Here is a 20,091-nt window from a genome sequence, read left to right as displayed (position 1 = left end):
GGAGACTAGAATCTCCTCAAGGATTTGAAATTCGGGAACACCTCATCTTGCAAAAACCTCGGTGAAATCCCTCTCTCCCTCCTATAGCTTTGCTTGTTTATGCCGCTACTGGTTTAGTTGTTGTTTGTGTTTGTTCTACATTCTTGTGAGTAGCTAGATCTAACATTTCTTGAGCTGTACGCTTACTCTATTATTTTCAAAATTTCCAAAAAGCTTTGCTTCCGCATTTACTTAAATTTAAAATTAGCATATGCCCCCCCCCCCCTCTCCAAGGCCTAAGTGACTCTTTCAGTGAGCCATGCATCGTCGTCTACCGTTCTACTAGCTTTGGCAAATTTCCGATTTTCTCTATTCAGCTGTAATGAGCCATGACAATAAGAACATGACTGTCTACAAATGAGGAGAATATAACTCATCAGTAAACACCTAACTGTGAGTAATGACTAATTATATAAGAATCCTATGAAAGAAATGTTCCACAAACGAAAGAAGAATAGAAAGGTAGTAAAAAACACTATGATAGTGTTTTCTTCATCCCCTACAGCTGAACATCATGCACTCCCGATAAGCTCATTGATCAGCATGTTCATGTTCATGTTCATCGGGACTAATCGTGCTTTCGATGTTTATCCCAATTTCACCCCTCAAGAACTTGGAGTACCAGTGAGCAGAGAGCTTCGGCTGCCTTGGCAAATTGGGGTCCTCAAAATCAACATAATGCAGGCCGAATGGCGAATGGTATCCTGCTAACAGCTCAAACACATCAAGAAATGACCACACAAAGTAACCCTTCACATTGGCTCCATTCCTGCAATGACCATATGAACAAAAAAAAAATCCATTTTTCTTGTTAAAAGTTCAGACAAAGTCACCAATATTTATCATGTAACCGAAAGGAACAGCACTTGCCTTAGTGCAGCTAGAGTGCTTCCCATGTAGCTACTCAAGTAGTCCACTCTATCTGTGTCATTGAGTGAATCGTCGTCCTTACCGAAATGCCCGAAACCTAAAATATGGTAAATAGATGAACAAAAAAAAATAGATCGGTAAAGACGTCAATGACATTACAGTTTTACATGACACATAGAAATTTATTTTTTTAAAAGAATAGGTGAAAGACTCACTGTTTCAGCTCCCACAGAATTTACATTCTTTAAAAAAAAACTATGCATAAATTTTCCTTGCAAATCAAGAGAACTTCCACAAAATTTGCAAGGCAAGCACCATGTACTTTTGAAATATTGTAATGCGCATAGTCACATAATGAAGAACACCATTGGGCTATATATGGATAGATATTGAGTTTGAAAACTTGCCATTTTCTTGAATATAAACAGGAATGCCCTGGTATGTGTCTCTGAGGTATTCGAGCATACATTGCAGCCCCTTCGGATCTCTTGGGAGCCTAGTAGGGACAAACTGTACCCAAAAGGCAAAAGTTGAAATGAAAATGTTTAGTACCTCTGCTGAAGGGAAAAAAACATTCATGGGATTTTTCTCCATTGAATAACTGATATTTAGTTTGATTTCAAATACAAAATACCCAAATTGAGTGAAAGTAGGGGAAAAGGTTAAGATACCTGACCACTCGGCGTATCGTTCCTCGAAACTGAAACACAGGAAATCAAACCGCAATTACAATTGGTAATCAAATTGTGTTATATTCACTACGAACTTCCTAGAGCTAGCATGTGTAACACTTCTATTTTTCGTTTTTAGAGTCTCATCATCAATGTGATACTGAGGATTTGCCACATTGCATGAACTTGATTTCTTCACATCAAAACTGAACTTACTTCTGAAGGTTGCTGCCATATCAGCACTGTAGTCTCGAGGGCCCACCGTTTCGCCATTCGATGCATCGCTGATGTACACCGACGTGTAATGATTTATTCCAATGAAATCAGCACTCCCACGGATCAGCTCAGATTGTTCTTCGGTGAAGGATGGAATCCTGGAACCAGCCTTCTTCTTCATGATTTCAGGGTAGTCCCCATAAACCAAGGGGTCCAGTATCCTAAGCAAGAATTAATAAGCATATATAGGTCTCCTCATCATCTTATCTAATTTGATAATTTCATTGCATGCATAATTGTTGTATGATTAACCAACAAATTTAGTATCTTGAAAAAGGAATGGAGAAGGAAAAAAGGATCACTCACCAACCGACCATGAAATCCAAGGCTCTCTGAGTTGCTGCTATGTCTGCAGAGCTGGAGGAGAAAGGGTAGTTCCAGAAGCTGTAGATGTTCATGCCAACGAATCCCTCCTGTGTAGCCTGCAAATGTCCATGCATGTTGGTGACTAAGAGATCAATCTGCAATTCTGTACGGCCCATTTATGCCTTTCTGACCATTGATCAAACCTATATTTCGGTTCTGAAATCTGAACAGAATCCTTCGCACGTTCGCGAAAAAAAAAAAATCTGAACAGAGTTCAGCTAAGCGTTCAGGATGGGGCTCACTCACTCAGCGTTCACAATCTCAGAATGCAAATTCAGAATTCTCCGAAAGCAAGAAATTGAAATTGAAACAGATTTGCACCGAATTTGAGCCATTCATTTTTTTTTGCTGAATTCAAACGAAAATAGGAACTTATTACTGTACTTGACTGACTCACCTGGTACTTGTCCCTGTACAGCCTAGTAACCGAGGCATGAGCCAAGATGGAGTTGTGGGCGACGACGTACGGCTCCACGGTGGAGTTGCCGGCGGTGCAGTTGGCCCCGAACGGCGGCGAGCAGCGGCACGGCGGGAAGGCACCGCTGTCGTAGGCGGCGATGGACAGCACGTTGGGCTCGTCCATGGTGGTCCAGTGCCTCACCCGGTCGCCGAACTCCCTGAAGCACACGTCCGCGTACGCCGTGAAATCGTCACTGCAAAAAATTTTCAGATGGAATTTCAGATGGCAGCTTCTTGAAGAAGAAGAATGGTTTCTTTCAGGAGGAGCAGTGATGAGATATCAAGTGTCTTACATGACCCTTGGGCTGAGCCAGCCATGGTACTCATCTTCAAGAATTTGAGGGAAATCCAGGTGGTAGAGAGTCACATGTATCTCAATCCCTGCAGAACAATCGGAAATTCAGAAATTATTTGTGTTGCAATGTTGCATTGAGGCTGGATTTGTTAATATTTCCAGTTCAACCACAATTAGCTTTTCACAATTTTTTTACAGGTGTATTTAAATTTCTAAAAATTCGAACGAAAATTAGTCAGATGATTGTAGTATTTTAAAATATGTCTAGATTTCAGGTGACTGAAATCATTTTACTTGGATGACAGATTAACAATTCAATGGTTTTCATCACTTTCTTATTACTTATTTAAACAAAAAACCTTCTTTTTAAATAAAAGGTTAAACAATAAATTCTTATAGCCTAAGCATGAAAATTGGGGAAAAAAATGTACAATACAGATAAACAAAACTGCGGATATAATGAACTTAAATGGCACATTTCATAGTCCTGCAATTTTTAGGCTGTGCAATTTTAATTAGGTGACTCAAAATTTACAAATTTTAGGTGGCTTAAATCTAGCAAATACTATTTTTATATTTAACTGTTGACACTTTAACTTGATATTTAGAAAAGCTATGTAAGTATCATTTATTTTGTAACATGTTTTATCATTAATGTGTTTTAAGCATGACTTTTTTATGTTTGTACTCAATTTTTGAATAAGACGACTTGTCAATTTTCAAAATTTAACAACGTCACACATTTAAAAATGAAGGGAGAATATCTTTTGAAAATGATGGAAAATTAGATTCAGTAAAGAATCTCCTTAGTATTTTTGTCGTTAATACATATGTAGAGAAACAATCATATATATCAGAAACACGATTTCTTTGAGAATACTTTAAGGAGTAAAAGGGAAAAAAGATTATTCCTCTCTCATTTTTCTTTATTGTGATGTAACTGCAGCGAGTGAAATTGGAGAAAAATTCCTACATATTTCAGATTAAAACTACAAATCATGATGGAAATTACCCCGTTCGACTAGCTCATCTATCAGGCTATTGTAGTACTCGAGTCCCTTCGGATTGACGGGTCCTCTTCCTCCTGTGTTGATCATAGAAATTGGATCAAGATTAGAACGACTTATGAGGGACACATGTTCTGCAAGGATATGATAATTAAGTTCCCCAAGTCAATTGTGATTAGTAAAACATTTTTCTTACTTGGAATAAGCCTAGACCAAGAAATGGAGAACCGGTATGCCTCCAGGCTAGTATCACTCATTAACTTGACGTCCTCCTGAAAAATGCAGATACTTCCAATTAACTTGGCATCATTTTCCGGCCACAAATTCAAGAAACAATTCAAGGAACGTTGGAACAATGAAATATCTGCTGAGAAAATTGCAGAAAAAAAGAAATTAAAATATTTGATTTTTCTTTTCCCATCCTCATGACCTTTTTAATTATCATTCTAATCCAACTTGAAATTGGATTCAAACTACCACCTAGCTTAATTCCTAATTAGGGTTTTAGGTTGATATTCCCATTTGCCAGAAGTATTAATTGAACTACACTTAATTAAATTATACTTTTTTCTTTGATAACAAGAACAATAATTTCAACACTTAACTAGCTGGAAATTAAACTCTGCACTAGAAAAGAAAAGGAGAATCACGTATATATGAGCCATTATATTTTTTTAAAAAAAAGACCGATGAGAAAAAAAAGGCACGTTGTTTCCGATTCATCGATCAAAACCGCTAGCTTAGAAACTGGAAAAGGACAGGTAATTAAATAGGCGCCAGAATTCAACGAAATCCCAAAGGAACGAACAAATGAACACGTGGCATTACAATATCGTCCAACCATATGTTATAGTGAACAATTACGACCATCCAAAAAGACCTAAAAAAAAAACTGTTCGTACCTTGTATTTGTGGTAGCCGCCGGCGCCCATGTCGCCGGTGCTCTTGTCCGGCATCTTCCCTGCAAATTAATTAACCCATCATGCATGCACAGCCAAATAAATCAGATCAGAAAACAATAATCATCTAATAATAATAAACATGTAAACTGTGTACTTAACTAAGAGTCGGCTAGCTAGCTAGCTAGCTTGATCATGTGTATATGTAGTACTATATATTTTGCAAGTACTAAGTACGATTGTGTGAAGGAATTATATGTGTGATTAATGAAACAATTATACATCACCTGCATGAGTGAAAGTGTCCCAGATGCTTGGGCTCCTTCCATCTTCATCGGTAGCCCCCTCATACTGTAACAAAAATCCCCCAAAAAAAAAAGGAAAAGAAACCATTAACACCAGTGGTTTTAATTTTTCTTTTAACTTGTCTAGTACTAACTATTCATATACACAGTAATTAGACCATGCATATATGTGAAAATAAGCAAAGCATCAGCTGGTTCTTCCAATTAAAAAGCTAACCTGGTATGCCGACGTGCCGGCGCCGAAGACGAACTCCCCGGGGAAATCCTGCCTTGTGAAGTTGAGAGCTCTCGCCGCCGCCGCCGCCGCCTCGCCTGACCGCCATGGCGCCGCGGCGAGGAGCAGGAGGAGGAGGAGGAGAGAGAAGCTGGAGCAGGTAGAGGTAGAAGAGGAGACGGCCATGGTGAGGTAGTAGCTAGAGAGAGAGCCTCTCCTCCGTTTCTCTGGTTGTCTCTACTAGTACAGTTTAATTATATGTACTATAGTATCCCAAAGTTTAACGAACAGTAAAACGTTAGATGCAAAAATCCATAACTATATTTAAAATAAGACGAAGGGAGTATGTAAGCATATCTTCGGTATTTCTCGCTAGTGAGAGCTGCCACACACATGCCAATTGGTTGCAGCTGCAGAGATAGCTATAAGCTCTCTAAGGTTAAGTAAGCCTCAGATTAGCAGGAGACTGGCCTTCTATTGTACTTTATCAATATTATTTAAGATCTCAAATGCAGTTTAGGATGAATATTAATTTAAACAGCAAATATATGGATATATCTGACCAGTAAACGACCTCGGACAGGAAGTCGTCGTCATCTATGATACGAGGACCTGGCTGCAGGCAGCTAGCCACCTGGCCCACGTCCAGATAATTTTTTTTTCTGTTTTATTCCCCTGATTAAAAGCGGTGTTTAATGTATGTTTGATATCTCTGACATACCACATTTTAAGTTAGGTGATTCATGTGGAGTTTTATCAAAAACTAATTAAATGGACGAAATACACGTACTCCGAATATTGAAAAATCAGTGTTGATAATCAACTCAAATTAGTTTATCTTACGAACTTGTTGGCCAAATTACCGATATATGTCAAGTGTTTATCTCAGGAACTCAAATTCAAATCTTACCTCAAGTTTTCTATGAAATTTCTAATTCTTAAAATAGGACTCAAATTTCATTGTGTGGTGATGAGCCTAGGTGGTGGGTGCATCCACCATCGGCTCTCTTCGTCCACAAAAATAGATGAGGAAAATATACTTTTTTTTAGCCCAGTACATTTAGGGAAGTCTATATGTCGGGCATCCACTTGTTTTTTCATGTCGTTCGAAGTGTCATTATGTTTTTTTTAAATAATAAGTTTAATCAGTATATAATATATCACTCGACAAACATATAAGTTTAAATCCAACCTACACAAGTTTAAACAAGAATTTAACTATAAATAGTATATTCATGATCAAATTTGATATTTTTTTCTATTTGTAAAAGTTAAATTTAAAGTTGCATGTTTATAAAGCCATAATGCTGCATATTGATTAATATTGCTAATTGTTTTAAAATAAATTTATAACTTTTTAAACGACATACTCAGAATGAGGGGATGTTCACTTGTGAGGTACAGGCAAAATCCACTCCAGTACATTTAGCTAATTCATAGTTAGTGTCATCAAAGATTAAGAGGCTTCCAGTAAATTTCTAAGAAGATCACTTCACCAAGAAAACTTCCCCACATATTTTGGCAGCATGCAGGCCAGCTTGTACTGTACCTAAGCTAGCTAGCTCTGTATAGGTAGCTTCTTTGACCATATCAAAACATGAACCTTCTCATTTGAACTAGTGGAGCCCGTACGTTGATAAAATCAATTAATAGGTACTTATTTAGTATAAATAATACTAAGATTTTTTTATTGAATAAGTAGTACGTGATTTTGAATTTAGAAGAAGCCGATAGTAAAATATGGGAGAACATGTTGAAAGGTGGTGTAATAGTATAAATTGTGGGACTCAAATATTAATGGTGAGGGTGGTGTGAAAATGGACACCACCGTTACTAATATTTTAAATATACGTAGATATATACTTCATCCGTTCCACAATGTAAGTCATTTTAGCATTTCTCACATTCATATTGATGCTAATGAATCTAGATAGATATATGTCTAGATTCATTAACATCAATATGAACGTAGAAAATACTAGAATAACTTATATTGTGAAACGGAAGTACTAGATATATATGCAGCTGAATGCTATTCCTAGCTACTAGAAGGTGCATACAGTGGATAATCCAAGAAAATTTTCTTGTGGTGAAAAGAAGTTGGTGAGAAGTATGGAAGTCTCTCGCGTGAGAAATACAGGGGAAAAGAGACAAAGCAGCCACGCCATCGCTGCCGTCACACGAAGGAAAATGCCATGTATGATAACTACATGACGCACGCACGGAGATCAAGCGACATGTCGAACCATCGAAACATGTCCATGTCGAACTATCGAACATGTCGTCGATCTTGCTCGTTTGTCAGTAATATTAATTCCAAGACTTGCCGGCACGCAAGGCTAGTGTATGTTTTAATTTCCCGGAAAATTAAACAGCAAGTTTTTTAGCACCCAGAAAGTATTGGCACCTAGGTATATGCATGTAATTTAAACAGTTGTATAAAAATTCCATATATATCACCGTGAGATATCAGTTATGGTCTAACTGGGGAGCTTTTAATTACCATTATCAATTTTCCCACAATCTTCAGCTCTCCGAAAAATATATATTCTATAGCTATAGATTTTAAAAATAAACTATAAGCCATACAACTTAGGCTGTGTTTGGCTCCACAGTTTCCCAACTCCTCTTCCTCGTCTTCCGCGCGCACGCTTTTCAAACTGCTAAACGATGTGTTTTTTATAAAAAGTTTCTATAAGAAAGTTGCTTAAAAAATCATATTGATCCCTTTTTGAAAAAAAAGTTAGCTAGTATTTAATTAATCACACTACTAAAAAAAGCTCATAGAGATCGGCGCTATAGGTGCCGAAACAGCTAAAACCGACACCTATAATGCTTTTCCCTCCTATATAGACTGAAAACACATAAAACCGACACATTTAAACAACTATAGGTGCCGGTTCTAAAGAAGAACCGACACCTATAACATAAGTGCCGGTTTTTAAAAAAAAACCGACACCTTTAATATAATATAGGTGCCGGTTAAAAAACCGACACCTATACTATAGGTATCGGTTCTTCTTCAGAACCGACACCTATAATAAATTATAGGTGTCGGTTTTTTTAAAAAAACCGTCATCTTTCTAAACCGAGCCGAGCCAAGCCTCTATCTCTCTCTCGCCTTCTCTCGCCTCCTCCCTTGGTTCTCGTCTCTCTCTCTCGTCTTCTCTCTGCGGCCGGCGACGGGCTTCGGCGGCGGCGTGATGGGAGGCGGCGGGCGACGGCCGGCGACGGCGCCCTCCCCTCCACCGGATCCGGCGGGAGGGGAGGCAGCAGGCGACGGGCTTCGGCGGCGGCGGCGCCCTCCCCTCCATCGGATCCGGCGGGAGGGGAGGCGGCGGGCGACGGGCTTCGGCGGTGGCGTGATGGGAGGCATCGGGCGACGGCCGGCGGCGGCGCCCTCCCCTCTGCCCGATCTGGCGGGAGGGGAGGCAGCGGGTGGCGGCGACGTCCTCCCCTCCACCGGATCTGGCCGGAGGGGAGGCAGCGGGCGGCGGCACAAGAGGGGCCCGCCGGCGGCCAGCCCCTCTTCCTCCCTCATCTCTTCTTTGTAGATTTTTTATTAGATGTTTTGATCGATTTTGGTGACGATTTGTGAATGATTATCTATGATGACAATCAATTTTGGTGACGATTTGTGGATGATTTGGGGATTTGGGTTTGGGCGCATGGCTACGGTGCTCAGTGAGTTCGGCTTGATTCGAGCCGGCTCTCTTTTTTTTTTTGGCTCGAGCAAAGCTAAAGGTGCCGGTTTATATTATTGGTGCCGACCAATAGGTGCCGGTTGGAAAACCGGCACTTATAGCCGGTTCCCAACTGGCACCAATGACCCTTTTTGTAGTAGTGTTACGCGCTAATGGACCGCTCCAACGCAGGAGTTTAAGGTTCCCATCTCCCCCCAACGAACAAAGCCTTAGGGATTTTTGTAAGGTTGAAGATGGTTCAAATTCTGATTTTTATAATTACTAGTAAAATACCCATGCATTATGGTGGGCTTTAATAATGTTAGATGAGCTGATTAAAACTAAATCATCACTTTCACGTTTTGATTAACGATGATAGGATAAAGAGTGTTGTATATGAAGCAAATAGAGTTTCTCACTCTAGTGCATTGTTGGTTAACAATGATGGGCCTAAAAGATAGATGGTGGCCCTCCCACTTATCAAATACTCCCTTCGTCCCAAAAAAAAAAAAGGTCCAATTCTAAATATGAACCTAGATATATGTGTGTGTTCAGGTTTATATCCAGGATTGGACTTCTTTTTGCGACAGATGAAGTAGGTGGGAGTGGCAGAACCACCACCACCACCAACATCTTTTAGGTTTTGTTTGACACTTGTTGGGAATTAATCCCTCACGCACATAAAAACGGAGCAACTCATTAGTACAAAATTAATTAAGTATTATCTATTTTTTTAAAAAAAGTAGATTAATATGATTTTTTAAAGCAACTTTCGTATAGAAAACTTAAAAAAAAACACACTGTTTAGCAGTTTGAAAAACATACACGTGGAAAAGGAGATGAGTTGGAACCTCAACTAAGAACTCAGCCTTAACATAGTTCAGATACATACGCACGAGTATATCCTCTGTAACATACAAATTTAGTGATATGATGGTTTTTAATGTCGGTATCCATCTCTTAATATGTATTAAGAGAGGCGCACTTTGTGGGTGTGTGGCGTGCATGAGTTATTTGAAAAAATATACTACCTCCACTACTATGTTATATGTATGAGATGTCATGAGATTGTTGATGCAACTTCACTTTTTGTCGAGGGGTAAGGACAGGAGCTCTGTCAATTTCATTAAAGGAAGAGAGAAAGAAAAGTTCACAACACACATTTTACAAGGATCAAAAGAGCCCAGGGATCAAGAGGAGGATACAAGAATTTTGAGGAAGTGTAATGCAACTAGCAACAAAATATATCGACGGATCATCTAAACACTCTGGGTTTCGGGCTTCATCAAAAGCCTTGCACGTGATGACGATGGAGTCAACCACCTGCATGACCGTGCTATACACCCCCATTATATTGAAGATTCTATCATTCCTTTGCAGCCAGATACCCCATGCCGTGCAAATGAATAAGACATCGAAATTGCGCCTTTGTTTCTTAATCATCTCTTTTCTGCATCGATGCAACTTCACTTGTCCTAGTGAAAGAACAACTATACTCGGAGCACCATATATACTACGGAGTACTTATGTTTTAAAATGCAAGTCATTGGATATCATTTACCTTCAAATGTTGACCTTTCTTTTTCAAAGTAATAATGAATCTGTGAGTAAGTACTTAACCTATGTGATTGTATCCCAAAAATTTAAACCAGTTAAACTTATTAAAACAAAAGTGCACAATCCCGAATATGAATGCATATAAATTAAGTTTAAATAAGTTGAATTTTCAAATTTATTCATTTCTTCGTTTACTTAAGCTGTACTATATTTTACACACACAAATATCCAATCTGTCCTAATATTATCTCACAAATTTTATTATGTCAATTTTATTTAGGAAAAAGTATGAATTACACCCCCGAACTATCGCGGTCGACCAAATTATCCCCTAAACCCGAAAACCAGACATCGTTCATCCTAAACTTTCAATACCGGACGAATTACCCCCCTCGATCCAATCCTGAGCGGTTTTATCCTACATGGCGTACGCGTGGCAATCCAGTCAGTATTTTATTTATTTGAAATAGTGGGCCCACATGTCATATCCCCTCTTTCACTCTTCTTTCTCTTCACACACTCACTCTCTCTCTCTCTCACGGGCGGTTCGCAGAGCGGGGACGGGCGGCGGCGCTTGCTGACGGCCAAGTCGTCGTGCAGCTCGGTGACCTCCCTGCCAATGCAGCTCCGGCCAAGACCGCCGCCGTGCGTGCCGCCATCCGCACCAACTGCCTGCCGCCCGTCCCCACCCACTGCTCGTCCCCGCCCGTGCCATCTCGCGCCGCCACTCACCTCCTGCGGTCCTGCCCTCCGCGCTGCCCGTGAGAGAGAGTGTGTGAAGAGAGAGAAGAGTGAAAGAGAGGGTATGACATATGGGTCTTACTATTTTTCAAAAAATAAAATGTTGCCTGGATTGCCACGCATACGCCATGTAGGACAAAACCGCTCGGGATTGAGTCGAGGGGGGCAATTCGTCCGATATTAAAAGTTCAGGGTGAACGATGTCTGATTTTCGGGTTTAGGGGGTAATTCGGTCGACCGCGATAGTTTGAATGTGTAATTCGTACTTTTTTTTCTTTTATTTATACATATTTACGCAGTAACGTGCAAGGTACTATTATCTTAGTAATAGTAACAATCAACACCGAGAAGAAAATATTGAAAAGGAAGGGATTAGCTGGAAGATCCAATCGAGCTAGCCAGCCGCTTCTAGAGGACCATACACAATTAATATCACAAGTTGAGCAATTTCTCTACTAATTAATTAAAATTTAAGCGAAGATCGACCATTGGATATATGAATGCATGTGCCTATAAATCTGCTATAACCAGAGATGATCGATCGATCGATCGATCGAGAACGACTTGATATCGGAAAATTAATGACCATACATTTTTGCAATGAGATACAGCTATGAGAGGCAACGATGGCCAGACGTATGCACACATGGAAACTAACAAAGAACACGACTATCAGATCGATGCAGATACATCGATCGATCAAAAAGCAAAGTGGTCCTCTCCAATTGCTAGCTTGTCCATTTCGTCTCATATCTATCGATTTTTGGTAAGGTGTGTGGATGCGACATACGTACACTTACGTACGCATATGTGGCCGTTTAGCAGTCTCTTCTTGCATCGTCGAGCGGCGATATGTTTACGTCTCTATCTATGGATTTCTTTTCTTTTTTTCTTGACAGGATATATAAGCTTATGTCTCTAACTAGGAGGGAAATTAGTTGTGTGCCTCGGCTCAAATATTATTGAGACAATGTTTTTCTTTTTTATTTAGAACAAAGCGGATTGAATTTAGAACTTTTTGTTTGAAACACACCATAGATACATACGCTTATATGCACGTAGACACATCCATATAAGATCGTACACAAGCACACTCTATTCCTATAAGTATCTTCGAATACTGGACAACATACCTTATTTGTACGTGTTCCTTGTGCGTATAAAGACCATACACGTATATTTAAAGTTGATGGTATCATAAATTAAAACTAGAGGAAGTAATAAATAAAACAAGGTAGATGGAGGAATACGAATCCAATCACCAAATAAAAGGAGAAAGTAGGAACAAAAAGAATCCGAGTAAGTCCACAAAAGTTACACTGTATCCATCCAGTTAACTTATCACAAGGCATAACCAACAACAGCAAAAGAAAGAGCAAGATCTTGGCCGTACAAGCACTTGATGAAGCCATCGTGCCACATTTCCAGATTGCTCATATGTCATCGTTAATATATCAGGTACAAAGAGAAAGGGAAAAGAACTGCAGTTGCCGTCATCATCTCATCTAACTAAAAGTTCAGATCAGAAGCTAAACTGGAAGATCGATTGTCTGAGGTAGCTAGTCCCCCCTTAGAATTGCCGCTTTTTACGAATACGAGAGGAAATCCAAGACGAAAAAGGAGAGGCGGATGAACCGCCTCGTCTTTGAATTTTAGGCATCCTCCTTCTCCGCTTGCCTGTGTAGCCGGGCTTAAAAAACGCTGCCTGGAGACCGAAGCTGGTTGTGGCTTCTTCCTGAGCTTCTTTCTTCACAGAGACTGTGGGGGCAACACTCTCATCCTCGGAGTGCGCCCCGCTTTCTCTCTTGACCGATACCCTTAGGCGCTTGCATGGATGGCTGATCACCTCAAAGTTCTGATACCCTTCCTCAGCTGCTTGATTGTCAATCAATACATCTTCAGAACTCTGCAAGCGACAAAATAAAAGGAATGTGAAGACAAGGCAGAATTTGATGTATTTGATTAGCTCTGTTTTTTTAATTGCTATTCCACATCCCTACAATTTGTTACACATAAAATGTTGTTAGCATACAGAAAAAAATTGTAGACAACCACTATCATAATCAATCAACTTGAACATCAACAACTTCTAAATCTAACATAATTTGTTAGGCCTGTCAAAAATGCTTGGGACAAAATTGTGAGCCACACAGAAACATTTTGAGACGATGAGTTTATATTTTAAAAGGTGGAAGAAGCTGAAACTCAAGCTCCTTTAAATATGATATAGCATTCATGATTAAAGTTTGTCATGGTGCGAGATAAATGAGGTGTACAATCTTACCTGGTGAAATTCTCCCATCTGATGTGGAACTTCAGCCGACAATAAGCTCATGGTGCTTTCAAAAATATCCATATCATTAGCTTCTCCATAACTTGAAAGAGCACTCTCGGGCATGGCGGCATCATCCATATCACAATCCGACATGTCCCTTGGTGATCTTTCAAGCACTTTACCCTTTCCTGGTGAGCAACTTGAGCTCTGTGCACCGTTCATGTGTGTGTTGACTTTAAGGATTGCTCCCTTACTCTTTTTGGCCATTGCCTTCTTGAGACTAGATCTCAGGCTAAGCACTTTATCTTGAGCAGATTGAATGCTCAAAAGAATCTGCTCGACAGTAGCTTCACCTCTCTTAATTCCAAGTAGCCAATCAGTTTCATTGTTAACTGTGGTGTTTTCATCTGCTGAACAATCAACACAAGGTTTTTTAATTAGTTTGAAACGTGTAGCAAAAACAAAATCTTTCTACTCCTAATAAGAGCACATTGATTGGCAATATGAAAATTACTTGTTAAACCAAACTCTACATGCAATAATAAGAACAAAAGTTTTACAGAACGGTATTGGTGATGAATGGTCTTTCATCTGGAACTCTGACAAATACACAGCTAAGAGGTTTTATAAGCTCACATACTCAAATGTGCATGTGCCTAGGCCTTTTGTCTGGATCTGGAAAACAAAATGTGTAATGAAGATTAAGGTTTTTGCTTGGCTTTTATTCAGAGACAGACTTAACACGAGATATGTTGGATAGGCGACATTGTGCAAAGGAAAATGATGACCTCACTTGTGAATTATGCCGGAATAATATCAGAGACAAGAGAACATCTTTTTTTCTTCTGCCCTTTCAGTAAGCTTTGCTGGCAGCATTTGGGAATTACATGGAATCCTGACCTAGAATTTTTTCAAATGGTGGTTTTGGCTCGCATTCAGTTCAATCAGAGAGGTTTCTTGGAAGTCTTCTTCATTGCTGCTTGGCATATTTGGAAGCAAAGGAATGGGAAAATTTTTCGCAATGAGCTTCCCTCGTTCAATTCTTGGAGGGCTTTATTCAAAGCTGAGGTTCTTCTGCATTTGTGCAGAATGAAGGATCCACTAAAACAGATTGTTTCTGATTGGTTACAAACAGTGTGATACTTTGATCTTTTTTTGTTTTCTTTCTGTAATTTGTAAATAACCTTTTCAATTTATAAAATCACACTGCGAGGCACAGTCCTGGCAGTATTTCCAGTCAAAAAAAAAGTTTTACAGATCGACTTATTATATCAAGGGCAGAATCATAGTTGTAAGCAAAAAATATATTACTTTTGACTTGTCTATTAGTGAAAATTTTGTTTCTAATACCTCTGATGCATGATGCGGCTAATAAATAAGAACAATAGAAAAGAGAATTCAAATTCTAACAAAAGGGAGTGAATATCCATGAACAACCAAAATAACACCATCTTCATTATGCATGCGTGAAATATCATATTTGTTTGAAATCATAAAACAACTAACAGTATTACCTGTGTCCTCATCGTCATCAATAGAAAAGGCATCTGCTTCCGTTTTCTCTGCATCATGATTGCAATAAGCTTGATATCACAATGGCAGTTTGTAATTTTATATTTGTAAATAGAAGACAATGTTTACCATAATAAGAGAATACAGTGTGATTTGAGATGTACGATGAAGCATTCATTTTCTCCTCGTTTCTCTTTCTCCTCCTCCTCTTCATAGTCTTCCTGCAGCAATGAGAAGAGAAGGGTACTGATCTCGATGAGGAGCAATCCAACTCAATCATTTTTGTCTGCAACTCCTTCTCATGTTTTAGTACTGCAAGTTGTCTGTCATATCTCGATACTTGAGATTGCAAATCCTTCATACGTAGCTCCAACCATTGGCATCTCCACATTAATGGGCTGATATACTTTCGCCAGTGATCAGTTACCCGTTTCTTCCTGTAATGGATGACAGAATGTTGTAAGATGTGCTTTGCCTTCTTGATGCTTCCTTATGAACTGTACATAAACTAACAATTGCTTGACTTATACTATTAAGCACAGGAATATATCACGTGCAACCAATGCAATCCCAGGCCAACTGGTTGGAGCACCAAATCAGCAACCAGATCTAAATGAGAAACCCATAGCGCACCTACTTTTTTCACCCATTCTCATTCTCATCTATTTTGTCCCCATAAGTCAAGTGACTGAGCAAGCACTCCTCGAGTGATGCCCTTGCTATTATCGTTGTTTTATCATCTTCGGCACTTGTTTGGATGACTTAAATATTATCCATGTATATTTCAATCATCTGAGAGTTTTTGCCAATTGTATTACATGATTAAGTGTTAGTAAATTTCCGGTAAAATCATGTATTACAAGAACCAAAATATAAAAATAAAATTGATTTGGTGCCTAAAGAAGACAGGCTGCCAGGTTGCTCCTTGAATTAGTCTTCAGAGACGATTGGACTTTGCAGATAAAACAGAGTAATACTCTATGTTAGTATGGTTGTGCGCTTTTAGCATAAGGGGTAATCAGCAGCCCGCAAAAGGAAAAATTACATGCATAACAGATTTGCAGTTCCAGAATTTATTTCTGTTCCAGTCTATTGCTAGGTGATAACCGATTACCCAAGGGATGGATTTCAGATTTACAGGAAGGCGGAAAAGCAAGATCTGGAAGTAATCAGTTACTCAATCTACTTACTTTAATAATCTATCCAAATTGTCGGAAACAGCTGCATCCATGAGAGCAGCAGCATCACCATTAGCAGGATAGCGGCAGAATGGTGAGTCGACCTCAATGTCACTAATCTCTGAAGGCCTTGCATCATCTTCTGACCCTGACAGAGTGTCCCCAAAAGAACTTGAACACTCTGTAGCATCAGGATCTTCAGTTTTGACAAATTTGCTGCAAGCAGCACCACTTTCTAGGCCAACAATGTCAACATCCAAATCGACTACTCCGTTGGCATCCTCCATTATAGAGCTGGCACCAACTTCCATTTATACTGCTACAATTAAGAAGAGAAATTGTCAGCAAAACTTGTGATAAATAATGTTTCAAATACATGGGAATGTAGCATGTGGGAAAGACAAAATTTGAACTACATATGTGGACATGAAATCAATCGACCATGGTTATCTTTGCATCATGTAACAGCAAGGACCTAGGTTATCAACTTTGGCAACCAATCACCACAGTAGTTCAATATTTAGAATAATTCGAATATGGCCAACTGATAGCATCATCCTCAAATAGCAATCCGAATCAAACAGTTTGAACTAGAATTTTATTCAAAGCCAACTGAACAGTCACACAACAGGTATGCAGTATAAAGGAATATTAAAAAAAAATATAATATCTTCATCCACATCACACTTCACTGTACATTGGAAAATAGCACTTAGAAAAGAAACACCCGTAATAACATTGTGAGACTTATGTAAAAAAAAATAACATTGTGACACAAAGTTACCTCGCTAATGATGGACCTATGGACACCTACAACTGAAACAGCCTCTACAAGTAGATGCAAGTGAACTCACACCATCTAGGTCTAAGTAGCAACAGCATAAAAAACAAACTGAAATGTAGACACCTCTGAATTATCCACATTGCAAATGGCTCAAGATTCAGATAAATCAACCCTCTAAATATATATCACAGATGGAGCTATTCTACACCAGACTTAATCCTCCATTTCTTCTAGCAAGCAGTCGAAACACAAAGCTTCCACAGGCTCACCGCCTCCCAGAAATTTACTCACGAGCACTTAGTATTCCACCACTCGAGCCTCTACGCACATCTCCACAGTTCCCAGTGGCGCCATTGCCGTCTAGATACCTACGGATCACTAACCGGATCCACGAGAGCAGCTACGCGGGGTTCATCTATCTCCCGCCGAGCTAGCGATCGAATTCGAAAAAACATTGGAACCAAGTCCTCGCAACTAACCCAGTGGCCAGCTTGGTTGGAGAGGCACCGGACGCTTCCCTCCGGCGACGGCCGCCGTGGCGGCGAGGAGAGGAAGGCGGCCACACACACTCCTCCCTCCTGCTCCTCCCCGCGGCGGCTGCGGCTGCGGCTGCGTCGTATATCGCAGAGCAGGAGAAGGGAGAGAGCCAGCGGCGGCGCGGGCGAATGCTGGCCTCTGTGCAAAACGCGAGGGCTAGCGGCGGCGGCGGCGGCGGTGGCGGCGGCCGCCGCAGCTGAGCAGCGGAGGGAGAAGCTCGCGGGAGGCGAGAAAAAGAAGAAGAGTAAACACGAGCCAAAGCACAGCAAAAGGAGGAGAAAAAAAAAAGAAGAAAAACAAGCCAAGAGAGACGCATGCGGTGGCGCACGCAATACGAGTAACCCTAATGGGCCTCTCACATGGGCCTATTTGGGCCGCGCCTTACAAGCCCATGGATTTCTTTTCTTTTCTCTTTTTCCCTTTTTGGATAGAGGCTATCTGAACCAAAAAAAAAGGTACGGAGTACTGGGCAAAAATGGATTTTCGAGCAGAAAGGGCTGGCAGACTGAACTTCTGAACGTAACAGCAATGCTATTCAGGAGAAGAAAAGAAATATATGAGGTGAGTTCCTAATACTATTAGTCTAACCAAACAAGGTTTACAAGGGTAGTACTAACTAGTAGCTTCAGCTACAGGTGGAATAATGGGAGGAATAATGCCCAGAGAAATTTAACGATGAAATTAACAGGCTCATGGATGCAACGCAAGTCGCACGGGGCAGCCAAGAAATCCAAGCTTGCCGATCGATCAGCGCGCAGCTGGCAAAAGATCTCGCATTTTTTTTCGTAAGGTTGCAATTGAATCTCAACCAGGCAGCTGCGGCACAACAAAGAGCACGGAATATGAAACGCGCAACCAAAACCAAATCGGCAATACAAAGAACTGATTTTCTTTTTCATTTCCATTTATTTTTCTATAAAGAACCTAGCTAGCTTAGCTTTGCCAAAACCTCCCAGTATATGGAGTATATCTAGCTATATACCCAGTAATTAACCGGAAGGATACTAGTAACATCTCCATGGACAGGAGAGTGGCAGAGCCAGCGGCTTCGTCAAGCCTGAACAATTAATGTAGTAGCATTTTTCGATAATCGACTAATTTCTATGGCCTCTTCTTTTCGCTTATGCTTATGCTTATCAGCTAAAATTTGAATTTTCAACCTTAAATTTAGCGTTGATTTTAAGATTTTTTTTCATCGAAGTTTATTTTTCGGCTTTTGCTTTTAGATTGCTAAAAACACGTATGTATATAAAAGTTTTATTGACAAATTACTTTTCGTTTGCAAAAATATACCGTTTCGCTTATTCGGCAGATAAGCTAAACGATGGCTCTAGTCGATAGAGGAGACGGCGGCACGGCCGAACCAACGGGGAGGTGGCTCCACCGCTATCGTGAACAAGCACTAGCTACTGGGGGAAGTCGGAAGTCGGAACTCGACCGCCGCCGATCAAATCTCAATCCCACCGCCCTATAGCCTCCATCCGACATACCATACCATACAATATGACGGCGGCGGCGGCCGACAGACCATTACAAACGGCAACGGCCATCTCCCGCCGCCGGCCGTCGCAAGATTTCACTTCGCCACCAAAAGCAGCAAGAGCAGGCGCTCTAGTCCTAGCTAGCTAGAACAGAGCAGGAATGAACACACACAAAACAAACAACGATCGACACATGCTCGCCTCGCTCTTGATCGGCATGCAGCTAGCGAGCCCGCGCGAGCGCCCGCAAGCGCCAATACGATGGCCGAGACCTGGGGAAGGAAGAGGGTGGGGAGGAAGCAAGGTAGGTACCTGTCCGGCGGCGACGGTGGCGGCGGCGAAGGCGGCGGGAGAGGCTGGCTTCGGTTGGTTGTCGTGTCGTGCGGCGGCGCCGTCAGAGAGGGGGGAGAGGCTGTGGGTGGCGACACTAGGGACTTTAAAGGGAGGGAAGCAACGGGGTTTTATTCGGCTAGGTTGGGCCCCTACATGGGCCGGCCCAAGCCAAATAATAACCCCATACTTTTCATCATTTATTATGTTTCCATTCCATTCAGGAATCAGGAATTCATTCAAAGGCCTCATCACACCCAAGATTTAAAAGGATTTTACGTAGGAACCAATTCAATTCCTGCACAAATTGAGACAAATTTATACTACCTCCGTCCAAAAATATAAGAACCGAAGACTGAATGACCAAATGGGACATTTCCTACCTGTCCAAATCCGTAGCAGTAGGAAATGACTTATCCGTTTGTATGTTCTTATATTTTGGAACAGAGTGAGTATCTTCCAGATAAGGGTATATAAAGGGTGAATCTGACCGGCTGAGCTTCAACCGGTAAGCCATAAAGGAAAATGAATGAAGTAACAAAAAAAATAATTTATAGGTTAACTTTTATTTATTTATTATTATCGATTTAAAAGGCAATGTGGAAAAAGGAT

General features: G+C 40.5%; 2 protein-coding genes across 9 annotated transcripts; both read right to left on the bottom strand.

The window, feature by feature from the left end:
- Positions 1-326: 326 nt before the first annotated feature.
- On the bottom strand, positions 327-5,858 carry LOC4338560 (beta-glucosidase 22-like). Its single transcript, NM_001420397.1, has 13 exons — positions 5,405-5,858; positions 5,170-5,233; positions 4,886-4,944; positions 4,180-4,255; positions 3,989-4,060; positions 2,975-3,062; positions 2,620-2,875; positions 2,163-2,278; positions 1,797-2,017; positions 1,581-1,609; positions 1,317-1,419; positions 910-1,006; positions 327-808 (listed from the first exon to the last, which is right to left on the bottom strand). Exons 1-13 carry the CDS (start codon positions 5,585-5,587, stop codon positions 571-573), a joined length of 1,602 nt encoding a protein of 533 aa, NP_001407326.1. The 5' UTR covers positions 5,588-5,858; the 3' UTR covers positions 327-570.
- Positions 5,859-12,661: 6,803 nt separating this feature from the next.
- Positions 12,662-19,578, bottom strand: LOC4338559 (uncharacterized). Of its 8 annotated transcripts, none has more exons than XM_015784545.3 (6): positions 19,462-19,578; positions 16,360-16,666; positions 15,299-15,606; positions 15,172-15,219; positions 13,667-14,067; positions 12,662-13,288 (listed from the first exon to the last, which is right to left on the bottom strand). In XM_015784545.3, the coding sequence occupies exons 2-6, from the start codon at positions 16,656-16,658 to the stop codon at positions 12,953-12,955; spliced, it is 1,392 nt and encodes a 463-aa protein (XP_015640031.1). In that variant the 5' UTR covers positions 16,659-16,666; positions 19,462-19,578; the 3' UTR covers positions 12,662-12,952. The 8 variants fall into 8 exon arrangements, with proteins under 8 accessions (XP_015640031.1, XP_015640036.1, XP_015640033.1 ...); XM_015784550.3 differs by having other exon boundaries at positions 13,667-14,064; XM_015784547.3 differs by having other exon boundaries at positions 16,360-16,663.
- Positions 19,579-20,091: the final 513 nt, after the last annotated feature.

Source organism: Oryza sativa, chromosome 5 (assembly GCF_034140825.1).
Source record: "Oryza sativa Japonica Group chromosome 5, ASM3414082v1".
In the NCBI taxonomy this organism is placed as follows: domain Eukaryota; kingdom Viridiplantae; phylum Streptophyta; class Magnoliopsida; order Poales; family Poaceae; genus Oryza; species Oryza sativa.
Note: the sequence above shows the minus strand (reverse complement) of the source record. Positions and strands in the feature narration are given on the sequence as shown.

Coding starts and splice junctions, on each gene's coding strand:
- LOC4338560 (NM_001420397.1), bottom strand. CDS start 5,587: ATGGCCGTCTCCTCTTCTACCTCTACCTGCTCCAGCTTCTCTCTCCTC. Junction 5,234..5,404: donor CCGGCACGTCGGCATACCAG/GTTAGCTTTTTA, acceptor TTTTTGTTACAG/TATGAGGGGGCTACCGATGA. Junction 4,256..4,885: donor GCGGCTACCACAAATACAAG/GTACGAACAGTT, acceptor TGCATTTTTCAG/GAGGACGTCAAGTTAATGAG.
- LOC4338559 (XM_015784545.3), bottom strand. CDS start 16,658: ATGGAAGTTGGTGCCAGCTCTATAATGGAGGATGCCAACGGAGTAGTC. Junction 14,068..15,171: donor TGATGACGATGAGGACACAG/GTAATACTGTTA, acceptor TTGATTGTTCAG/CAGATGAAAACACCACAGTT. Junction 13,289..13,666: donor AGATGGGAGAATTTCACCAG/GTAAGATTGTAC, acceptor TGTCGCTTGCAG/AGTTCTGAAGATGTATTGAT.